The sequence below is a fragment of the Salmo salar genome, chromosome 17, assembly GCF_965601325.2.
Source record: "Salmo salar chromosome 17, fSalSal1, whole genome shotgun sequence".
In the NCBI taxonomy this organism is placed as follows: Eukaryota; Metazoa; Chordata; class Actinopteri; order Salmoniformes; family Salmonidae; genus Salmo; species Salmo salar.
This window is the reverse complement of record NC_138307.1, coordinates 39525001-39537848: the sequence shown is the minus strand read 5'-3', so window position 1 is coordinate 39537848 and position 12848 is coordinate 39525001. Positions and strand designations below refer to the sequence as shown.

Genomic DNA, 12848 nt, shown 5'->3' with positions numbered 1-12848 from the left:
ACCAGTTAAACACCTCTCTGTTCCTTCACCTTCAGATAGATACCAGTTAAACACCTCTCTGCTCCTTCACCTTCAGATAGATACCAGTTAAACACCTCTCTGCTCCTTCAGATAGATACCAGTTAAACACCTCTCTGTTCCTTCACCTTCAGATAGATACCAGTTAAACACCTCTCTGCTCCTTCACCTTCAGATAGATACCAGTTAAACACCTCTCTGTTCCTTCAGATAGATACCAGTTAAACACCTCTCTGTTCCTTCACCTTCAGATAGATACCAGATAAACACCTCTCTGCTCCTTCACCTTCAGATAGATACCAGTTAAACACCTCTCTGTTCCTTCACCTTCAGATAGATACCAGTTAAACACCTCTCTGTTCCTTCACCTTCAGTTAGATACCAGTTAAACACCTCTCTGTTCCTTCAGATAGATACCAGTTAAACACCTCTCTGTTCCTTCACCTTCAGATAGATACCAGTTAAACACCTCTCTGTTCCTTCACCTTCAGATAGATACCAGTTAAACACCTCTCTGTTCCTTCACCTTCAGATAGATACCAGTTAAACACCTCTCTGCTCCTTCACCTTCAGATAGATACCAGTTAAACACCTCTCTGTTCCTTCACCTTCAGATAGATACCAGTTAAACACCTCTCTGTTCCTTCACCTTCAGATAGATACCAGTTAAACACCTCTCTGTTCCTTCACCTTCAGAAAGATACCAGTTAAACACCTCTCTGATCCTTCACCTTCAGATAGATACCAGTTAAACACCTCTCTGTTCCTTCAGATAGATACCAGTTAAACACCTCTCTGTTCCCTCACCTTCAGATAGATACCAGTTAAACACCTCTCTGTTCCTTCAGATAGGTACCAGTTAAACACCTCTCTGTTCCTTCACCTTCAGATAGATACCAGTTAAACACCTCTCTGTTCCTTCACCTTCAGATAGATACCAGTTAAACACCTCTCTGTTCCTTCAGATAGATACCAGTTAAATACCTCTCTGTTCCTTCACCTTCAGATAGATACCAGTTAAACACCTCTCTGTTCCTTCACCTTCAGATAGATACCAGTTAAACACCTCTCTGCTCCTTCACCTTCAGATAGATACCAGTTAAACACCTCTCTGTTCCTTCAGATAGATACCAGTTAAACACCTCTCTGTTCCTTCACCTTCAGATAGATACCAGATAAACACCACTCTGCTCCTTCACCTTCAGATAGATACCAGTTAAACACCTCTCTGTTCCTTCACCTTCAGATAGATACCAGTTAAACACCTCTCTGATCCTTCACCTTCTGATCGATACCAGATAAACACCTCTCTGTTCCTTCACCTTCAGATAGGTACCAGTTAAACACCTCTCTGTTCCTTCACCTTCAGATAGATACCAGATAAACACCTCTCTGTTCCTTCACCTTCAGATAGATACCAGTTAAACACCTCTCTGTTCCTTCAGATAGATACCAGTTAAACACCTCTCTGTTCCTTCACCTTCAGATAGATACCAGTTAAACACCTCTCTGTTCCCTCACCTTCAGATAGATACCAGTTAAACACCTCTCTGTTCCTGCACCTTCAGATAGGTACCAGTTAAACACCTCTCTGTTCCTTCACCTTCAGATAGATATCAGTTAAACACCTCTCTGTTCCTTCACCTTCAGATAGATACCAGTTAAACACCTCTCTGTTCCTTCACCTTCAGATAGATACCAGTTAAACACCTCTCTGTTCCTTCAGATAGATACCAGTTAAATACCTCTCTGTTCCTTCTCCTTCAGAATTGCCCGATTAAACGAAAATTAGGCAACAAAACCTAGATTGAAAATCATTAAGACAGTTGATTATTTAAATCAGGCGTTTTAGTGCTGGGTTGGAAGAAAAGCCTGACCAGAGTTGGAGACTCATGTTGTTTTAAATAGGGAACTGCTTCCCTCTAGTGGATATATATAGAATCTGCTGCCCCCTGGTGGATATATATAGAATCTGCTGCCCCCTGGTGGATATATATAGAATCTGCTGCCCCTTAGTTGATATATATAGAATCTGCTGCCCCCTAGTGGATATATATAGAATCTGCTGCCCCCTAGTGGATATATATAGAATCTGCTGCCCCCTAGTGGATATATATAGAATCTGCTGCCCCCTAGTGGATATATATAGAATCTGCTGCCCCCTGGTGGATATATATAGAATCTGCTGCTCCCTGGTGGATATATATAGAATCTGCTGCACTCTAGTGGATATATATAGAATCTGCTGAACTCTAGTGGATATATATAGAATCTGCTGCCCCCTAGTGGATATATATAGAATCTGCTGCCCCCTAGTGGATATATATAGAATCTGCTGCCCCCTGGTGGATATATATAGAATCTGCTGCCCCCTAGTGGATATATATAGAATCTGCTGCCCCCTGGTGGATATATATAGAATCTGCTGCTCCCTAGTGGATATATATAGAATCTGCTGCCCCCTAGTGGATATATATAGAATATACTGCCCCCTAGTGGATATATATAGAATATACTGCCCCCTAGTGGATATATATCGAATCTGCTGTCCCCTAGTGGATATATATAGAATCTGCTGCCCCCTAGTGGATATATATAGAATCTGCTGCCCCCTGGTGGATATATATAGAATCTGCTGCCCCCTAGTGGATATATATAGAATCTGCTGCACTCTAGTGAATATATATAGAATCTGCTGCCCCCTAGTGGATATATATAGAATCTGCTGCCCCCTAGTGGATATATATAGAATCTGCTGCACTCTAGTGAATATATATAGAATCTACTGCCCCCTAGTGGATATATATAGAATATGCTGCCCCCTGGTGGATATATATAGAATCTGCTACCCCCTGGTGGATATATATAGAATCTGCTGCCCCCTAGTGGATATATATAGAATCTGCTGCCCACTAGTGGATATATATAGAATATGCTGCCCCCTGGTGGATATATATAGAATCTGCTGCCCCCTGGTGGATATATATAGAATCTGCTTCCCCCTAGTGGATATATATAGAATCTGCTGCCCCCTAGTGGATATATATAGAATCTGCTGCCCCCTAGTGATATATATAGAATATACTGCCCCCTAGTGGATATATATAGAATCTGCTGCCCCCTGGTGGATATATATAGAATCTGCTGCCCCCTGGTGGATATATATAGAATCTGCTGCCCCCTAGTGGATATCTATAGAATCTGCTGCCCCTAGTGGATATATATAGAATCTACTGCCCCCTAGTGGATATATATAGAATCTGCTGCCCCCTGGTGGATATATATAGAATCTGCTGCCCCCTAGTGGATATATATAGAATATACTGCCCCTAGTGGATATATATAGAATCTGCTGCCCCCTGGTGGATATATATAGAATCTGCTGCCCCCTAGTGGATATATATAGAATCTGCTGCCCCCTGGTGGATATATATAGAATATACTGCCCCCTGGTGGATATATATAGAACCTGCTGCCCCCTAGTGGATATATATAGAATATACTGCCCCCTAGTGGATATATATAGAATATACTGCCCCCTAGTGGATATATATAGAATATACTGCCCCCTAGTGGATATATGTAGAATCTACTGCCCCCTAGTGGATATATATAGAATATACTGCCCCCTAGTGGATATATATAGAATCTGCTGCCCCCTAGTGGATATATATAGAATCTGCTGCCCCCTAGTGGATATATATAGAATCTGCTGCCCCCTGGTGGATATATATAGAATATGCTGCCCCCTAGTGGATATATATAGAATCTGCTGCCCCCTAGTGGATATATATAGAATATACTGCCCCCTAGTGGATATATATAGAATCTGCTGCCCCCTAGTGGATATATATCGAATCTGCTGTCCCCTAGTGGATATATATAGAATCTGCTGCCACCTAGTGGATATATATAGAATATACTGCCCCCTAAGTGGATATATATAGAATCTGCTGCCCCCTAGTGGATATATATCGAATCTGCTGTCCCATAGTGGATATATATAGAATCTGCTGCCCCCTAGTGGATATATATAGAATCTGCTGCCCCCTAGTGGATATATATCGAATCTGCTGTCCCCTAGTGGATATATATAGAATCTGCTGCCCCCTAGTAGATATATATAGAATATACTGCCCCCTAGTGGATATATATAGAATATACTTCCCCTAGTGGATATATATAGAATCTGCTGCCCCCTAGTGGATATATATAGAATCTGCTGCCCCCTAGTGAATATATATAGAATCTGCTGCCCCCTAGTGGATATAAATAGAATCTGCTGCCCCCTAGTGGATATATATATACATAGAATCTGCTGCCCCCTAGTGTATATATATATATATAGAATCTGCTGCCCCCTAGTGGATATATATAGAATCTCCTGCCCCCTAGTGGATATATATAGAATCTGCTGCCCCCTGGTGGATATATATAGAATCTGCTGCCCCTAGTGGATATATATAGAATCTGCTGCCCCCTAGTGGATATATATAGAATCTGCTGCCCCCTGGTGGATATATATAGAATATGCTGCCCCCTGGTGGATATATATAGAATCTGCTGCACTCTAGTGAATATATATAGAATCTGCTGCACTCTAGTGAATATATATAGAATCTGCTGCCCCCTAGTGGATATATATAGATTCTGCTGCCCCCTAGTGGATATATATAGAATCTGCTGCCCCCTGGTGGATATATATAGAATCTGCTGCCCCTAGTGGATATATATAGAATCTGCTGCCCCCTAGTGGATATATATAGATTTTGCTGCCCCCTGGTGGATATATATCGAATCTGCTGCCCCCTGGTGGATATATATAGAATCTGCTGCCCCCTAGTGGATATATATAGAATCTGCTGCCCACTAGTGGATATATATAGAATCTGCTGCCCCTTAGTGGATATATATAGAATCTGCTGCCCCCTGGTGGATATATATAGAATCTGCTGCCCCCTGGTGGATATATATAGAATCTGCTGCCCCCTAGTGGATATATATAGAATCTGCTGCCCCCTGGTGGATATATATAGAATCTGCTGCCCCCTGGTGGATATATATAGAATCTGCTGCCCCTAGTGGATATATATAGAATCTGCTGCCCCCTGGTGGATATATATAGAATCTGCTGCCCCCTAGTTTATATATATAGAATCTGCTGCCCCTAGTGGATATATATAGAATCTGCTGCCCCCTGGTGGATATATATAGAATCTGCTGCCCCCTGGTGGATATATATAGAATCTGCTGCCCCCTGGTGGATATATATAGAATCTGCTGCCCCTAGTGGATATATATAGAATCTGCTGCCCCCTGGTGGATATATATAGAATCTGCTGCCCCCTAGTGGATATATATAGAATCTGCTGCCCCCTGGTGGATATATATAGAATCTGCTGCCCCCTGGTGGATATATATAGAATCTGCTGCCCCTAGTGGATATATATAGAATCTGCTGCCCCCTAGTGGATATATATAGAATCTGCTGCCCCCTGGTGGATATATATAGAATCAGCTGCCCCTAGTGGATATATATAGAATCTGCTGCCCCCTGGTGGATATATATAGAATCTGCTGCCCCCTAGTGGATATATATAGAATCTGCTGCCCCTAGTGTATATATATAGAATCTGCTGCCCCCTAGTGATATATGTAGAATATACTGCCCCCTAGTGGATATATATAGAATCTGCTGCCCCCTAGTGGATATATATAGAATCTGCTGCCCCCTAGTGGATATATATAGAATCTTCTGCCCCTAGTGGATATATATAGAATCTACCGCCCCCTAGTGGATATATATAGAATCTGCTGCCCCCTGGTGGATATATATAGAATCTGCTGCCCCCTAGTGGATATATATAGAATATACTGCCCCCTAGTGGATTTATATAGAATCTGCTGCCCCCTGGTGGATATATATAGAATCTCCTGCCCCCTAGTGGATATATATAGAATCTGCTGCCCCCTGGTGGATATATATAGAACCTGCTGCCCCCTAGTGGATATATATAGAATATACTGCCCCCTAGTGGATATATATAGAATATACTGCCCCCTAGTGGATATATATAGAATATACTGCCCCCTAGTGGATATATGTAGAATCTACTGCCCCCTAGTGGATATATATAGAATATACTGCCCCCTAGTGGATATATATAGAATATACTGCCCCCTAGTGGATATATATAGAATATACTTCCCCTAGTGGATATATATAGAATCTGCTGCCCCCTAGTGGATATATATAGAATCTGCTGCCCACTAGCTGATATATGTAGAATATGCTGCCCCCTAGTGGATATATATAGAATCTGCTGCCCCTAGTGGATATATATAGAATCTGCTGCACTCTAGTGAATATATATAGAATCTGCTGCCCCCTAGTGGATATATATAGATTATGCTGCCCGTTGGTGGATATATATAGAATCTGCTGCCCCCTGGTGGATATATATAGAATCTGCTTCCCCCTAGTGGATATATATAGAATCTGCTGCCCCTAGTGGATATATATAGAATCTGCTGCCCCCTAGTGATATATATAGAATATACTGCCCACTAGTGGATATATATAGAATCTGCTGCCCCCTGGTGGATATATATAGAATCTGCTTCCCCCTAGTGGATATATATAGAATCTGCTGCCCCCTAGTGGATATATATAGATTCTGCTGCCCCCTAGTGGATATATATAGAATCTGCTGCCCCCTGGTGGATATATATAGAATCTGCTGCCCCTAGTGGATATATATAGAATCTGCTGCCCCCTAGTGGATATATATAGATTTTGCTGCCCCCTGGTGGATATATATCGAATCTGCTGCCCCCTGGTGGATATATATAGAATCTGCTGCCCCCTAGTGGATATATATAGAATCTGCTGCCCACTAGTGGATATATATAGAATCTGCTGCCCCCTAGTGGATATATATAGAATCTGATGCCCCCTGGTGGATATATATAGAATCTGCTGCCCCCTGGTGGATATATATAGAATCTGCTGCCCCCTAGTGGATATATATAGAATCTGCTGCCCCCTGGTGGATATATATAGAATCTGCTGCCCCCTGGTGGATATATATAGAATCTGCTGCCCCTAGTGGATATATATAGAATCTGCTGCCCCCTGGTGGATATATATAGAATCTGCTGCCCCCTAGTGGATATATATAGAATCTGCTGCCCCTAGTGGATATATATAGAATCTGCTGCCCCCTGGTGGATATATATAGAATCTGCTGCCTCCTAGTGGATATATATAGAATATGCTGCCCCCTACTGGATATAAATAGAATCTGCTGCCCCCTAGTGGATATATATAGAATCTGCTGCCCCTAGTGGATATATATAGAATCTGCTTCCCCCTAGTGGATATATATAGAATCTGCTGCCCCTAGTGGATATATATAGAATCTGCTGCCCCCTAGTGATATATATAGAATATACTGCCCACTAGTGGATATATATAGAATATACTGCCCCCTAGTGGATATATATAGAATCTGCTGCCCCCTAGTGGATATATATAGAATCTGCTGCCCCCTAGTGGATATATATAGAATCTTCTGCCCCTAGTGGATATATATAGAATCTACCGCCCCCTAGTGGATATATATAGAATCTGCTGCCCCCTGATGGATATATATAGAATCTGCTGCCCCCTAGTGGATATATATAGAATATACTGCCCCCTAGTGGATTTATATAGAATCTGCTGCCCCCTGGTGGATATATATAGAATCTCCTGCCCCCTAGTGGATATATATAGAATCTGCTGCCCCCTGGTGGATATATATAGAACCTGCTGCCCCCTAGTGGATATATATAGAATATACTGCCCCCTAGTGGATATATATAGAATATACTGCCCCCTAGTGGATATATATAGAATATACTGCCCCCTAGTGGATATATGTAGAATCTACTGCCCCCTAGTGGATATATATAGAATATACTGCCCCCTAGTGGATATATATAGAATATACTGCCCCCTAGTGGATATATATAGAATATACTTCCCCTAGTGGATATATATAGAATCTGCTGCCCCCTAGTGGATATATATAGAATCTGCTGCCCACTAGTGGATATATGTAGAATATGCTGCCCCCTAGTGGATATATATAGAATCTGCTGCACTCTAGTGAATATATATAGGATCTGCTGCCCCCTAGTGGATATATATAAAATCTACTGCCTCCTAGTGGATATATATAGAATCTGCTGCCCCCTACTGGATATAAATAGAATCTGCTGCCCCCTAGTGGATATATATAGAATCTGCTGCCCCTAGTGGATATATATAGAATCTGCTGCACTCTAGTGAATATATATAGAATCTGCTGCCCCCTAGTGGATATATATAGATTATGCTGCCCCCTGGTGGATATATATAGAATCTGCTGCCCCCTGGTGGATATATATAGAATCTGCTTCCCCTAGTGGATATATATAGAATCTGCTGCCCCTAGTGGATATATATAGAATCTGCTGCCCCCTAGTGATATATATAGAATATACTGCCCACTAGTGGATATATATAGAATCTGCTGCCCCCTGGTGGATATATATAGAATCTGCTTCCCCCTAGTGGATATATATAGAATCTGCTGCCCCCTAGTGGATATATATAGAATCTGCTGCCCCCTGGTGGATATATATAGAATCTGCTGCCCCCTGGTGGATATATATAGAATCTGCTGCCCCCTAGTGGATATATATAGAATCTGCTGCCCCCTAGTGGATATATATAGAATCTGCTGCCCCCTAGTGGATATCTATAGAATCTGCTGCCCCTAGTGGATATATATAGAATCTACTGCCCCCTAGTGGATATATATAGAATCTGCTGCCCCCTGGTGGATATATATAGAATCTGCTGACCCCTAGTGGATATATATAGAATATACTGCCCCCTAGTGGATATATATAGAATCTGCTGCCCCTGGTGGATATATATAGAACCTGCTGCCCCCTAGTGGATATATATAGAATATACTGCCCCCTAGTGGATATATATAGAATATACTGCCCCCTAGTGGATTTATATAGAATATACTGCCCCCTAGTGGATATATGTAGAATCTACTGCCCCTAGTGGATATATATAGAATATACTGCCCCCTAGTGGATATATATAGAATCTGCTGCCCCCTAGTGGATATATATAGAATCTGCTGCCCCCTAGTGGATATATATAGAATATACTGCCCCCTAGTGGATATATATACAATATACTGCCCCCTAGTGGATATATATCGAATCTGCTGTCCCCTAGTGGATATAAATAGAATCTGCTGCCCCCTAGTGGATATATATATACATAGAATCTGCTGCCCCCTAGTGTATATATATATATATAGAATCTGCTGCCCCCTAGTGGATATATATAGAATCTGCTGCCCCTAGTGGATATACATAGAATCTGCTGCCCCCTAGTGGATATATATAGAATCTGCTGCCCCCTAGTGGATATATATAGAATCTACTGCTCCCTAGTGGATATATATAGAATCTGCTGCCCCCTAGTGGATATATATAGAATCTGCTGCCCCCTAGTGGATATATATAGAATCTGCTGCCCCCTAGTGGATATATATAGAATCTGCTGCCCCCTAGTGGATATATATAGAATCTGCTGCCCCCTAGTGGATATATATAGAATCTGCTGCCCCTAGTGGATATGTATAGAATCTACTGCCCCCTAGTGGATATATATAGAATCTGCTGCCCCCTAGTGGATATATATAGAATCTACTGCCCCCTAGTGGATATATATAGAATCTGCTGCCCCCTAGTGGATATATATAGAATATGCTGCCCCCTAGTGGATATATATAGAATCTGCTGCCCCTAGTGGATATATATAGAATCTGCTGCACTCTAGTGGATATATATAGAATCTGCTGCACTCTAGTGGATATATATAGAATCTGCTGCTCCCTGGTGGATATATATAGAATCTACTGCCCCCTAGTGGATATATATAGAATCTGCTGCCCCTAGTGGATATATATAGAATCTACTGCCCCTAGTGGATATACACTGCTCAAAAAAATAAAGGGAACACTAAAATAATACATCCTAGATCTGAATGAATGAAATAATCTTAACAATTACTTTTTTCTTTTCATAGTTGAATGTGCTGACAACAAAATCACACAAAAATAATCAATGGAAATCCAATTTATCAACCCATGGAGGTCTGGATTTGGAGTCACACTCAAAATGTAAGTGGAAAACCACACTACAGGCTGATCCAACTTTGATGTAATGTCCTTAAAACAAGTCAAAATGAGTTTCAGTAGTGTGTGTGGCCTCCACGTGCCTGTATGACCTCCCTACAACGCCTGGGCATGCTCCTGATGAGGTGGCGGATGGTCTCCTGAGGGATCTCCTCCCAGACCTGGACTAAAGCATCCGCCAACTCCTGGACAGTCTGTGGTGCAACGTGGCGTTGGTGGATGGAGCGAGACATGATGTCCCAGATGTGCTCAATTGGATTCAGGTCTGGGGAACGGGCGGCCAGTCCATAGAATCAATGCCTTCCTCTTGCAGAAACTGCTGACACACTCCAGCCACATGAGGTCTAGCATTGTCTTGCATTAGGAGGAACCCAGGGCCAACCGCACCAGCATATGGTCTCACAAGGGGTCTGAGGATCTCATCTTGGTACCTAATGGAAGTCAGGCTACCTCTGGCGAGCACATGGAGGGCTGTGCGGCCCCCCAAAGAAATGCCACCCCACACCATGACTGACCCACCGCCAAACCGGTCATGCTGGAGGATGTTGCAGGCAGCAGAATGTTCTCCACGGCGTCTCCAGACTCTGTCACGTCTGTCACATGTGCTCAGTGTGAACCTGCTTTCATCTGTGAAGAGCACAGGGCGCCAGTGGCGAATTTGCCAATCTTGGTGTTCTCTGGCAAATGCCAAACGTGCTGCACGGTGTTGGGCTGTAAGCACAACCCCCACCTGTGGACGTCGGGCCCTCATACCACCCTCATGGAGTCTGTTTCTGACCGTTTGAGCAGACACATGCACATTTGTGGCCTGCTGGAGGTCATTTTGCAGGGCTCTGGCAGTGCTCCTCCTGCTCCTCCTTGCACAAAGGCGGAGGTAGCGGTCCTGCTGCTGGGTTGTTGCCCTCCTACGGCCTCCTCCATGTCTCCTGATGTACTGGCCTGTCTCCTGGTAGCGCCTCCTTGCTCTGGACACTACGCTGACAGACACAGCAAACCTTGTTGCCACAGCTCGCATTGATGTGCCATCCTGGATGAGCTGCACTACCTGAGCCACTTGTGTGGGTTGTAGATTCCGTCTCATGCTACCACTAGAGTGAAAGCATCGCCAGCATTCAAAAGTGACCAAAACATCAGCCAGGAAGCATAGGAACTGAGAAGTGGTCTGTGGTTACCACCTGCAGAACCACTCCTTTATTGGGGGTGTCTTGCTAATTGCCTATAATTTCCACCTGTTGTCTATTCCATTTGCACAACAGCATGTGAAATTTATTGTCAATCAGTGTTGCTTCCTAAGTGGACAGATTGATTTCACAGAAGTGTGATTGACTTGGAGTTACATTGTGTTGTTTAAGTGTTCCCTTTATTTTTTTGAGCAGTATATATAGAATCTGATGCCCCCTAGTGGATATATATAGAATCTGCTGCCCCCTGGTGAATATATATGGAATATACTGCCCCCTAGTGGATATATATAGAATCTGCTGCCCCCTGGTGAATATATATGGAATATACTGCCCCCTAGTGGATATATATAGAATCTGCTGCCCCCTAGTGGATATATATAGAATCTGCTGCCCCCTAGTGGATATATATAGAATCTGCTGCACCCTAGTGGATATATATAGAATCTGCTGCCCCCTAGTGGATATATATAGAATCTGATGCCCCCTAGTGGATATATATAGAATATACTGCCCCCTAGTGGATATATATAGAATCTGCTCCAATTTAGTCTTCTCACTGTGATGTCTCAGAATACAAACTATATCTTCTTTGAAATTTAATTAAGAGAATTCAGACATTATAGTACAATAAATTAATAAATCAATGTCATTTTAACATTTGACACATATGTATTTTAGTATACATTTAATTCACAGTTTAATTTGTATGGAAAACAGAGTAAAATACAATAGACAAATCATTTTGGTACTTGGATACTTGTTCTTTCAATCCGAGTTTAAAACACATTGAATGAACTGTCTGGCTTCTCAGTCTTACTGGACCTTTCCTACTGTTCTGTCTACTGACCCATCGGTACAATGGCAGGCTACAACAGTCCATCTACTGTTTGTCTCAGTGTCTGTCTGTCTGTCTGTCCGTCCGTCCGTCCGTCCGTCCGTCCGTCCGTCCGTCCGTCCGTCCGTCCGTCCGTCCGTCCGTCCGTCCGTCTGTCTGTCTGTCTGTCCGTCCTCAGATCGGCGTGTGTTTGCGTCTGTGCAGGGCCAGGTGATCTGAGCGGGAAAAGGAGCGTTCGCAGTCGCCACACCTGAAGGGCTTCACCCCCGTGTGTTTCCTGTAGTGGCGGGTTAACTCGTCAGAACGGGCAAAACGCCACGTGCACCCGTCCCACGTGCACTTGTACGGCTTCTCACCTGGAACAGAGAAGATAGATGAGGTTTTTACTGTCACAGACACCGGATAGGTGACAGGTCCAGTGTAATGTGTTGTTGTACAGGGTCAGCCATAGTAGTATGATAGGTGTTGTTGTACAGGGTCAGCCATGTCATATACCTGTGTGTGTGTGTGTGTGTGTGTGTGTGTGTGTGTGTGTGTGTGTGTGTGTGTGTGTGTGTG

At 43.0% G+C, this 12848-nt stretch overlaps 1 protein-coding gene across 1 annotated transcript in view; it reads right to left on the bottom strand.

Moving 5' to 3' along the window:
- Positions 1-12125: 12125 nt before the first annotated feature.
- The window catches only part of LOC123728078 (Krueppel-like factor 12), a 3062-nt gene continuing 2339 nt past the window's right edge, over positions 12126-12848 (bottom strand). The window contains exon 3 of the mRNA XM_082963290.1: positions 12126-12646. Coding sequence (XP_082819416.1) covers positions 12465-12646 — 182 coding nt within the window. The 3' untranslated portion in view covers positions 12126-12464. The remainder of the gene's footprint in view (positions 12647-12848) is intronic.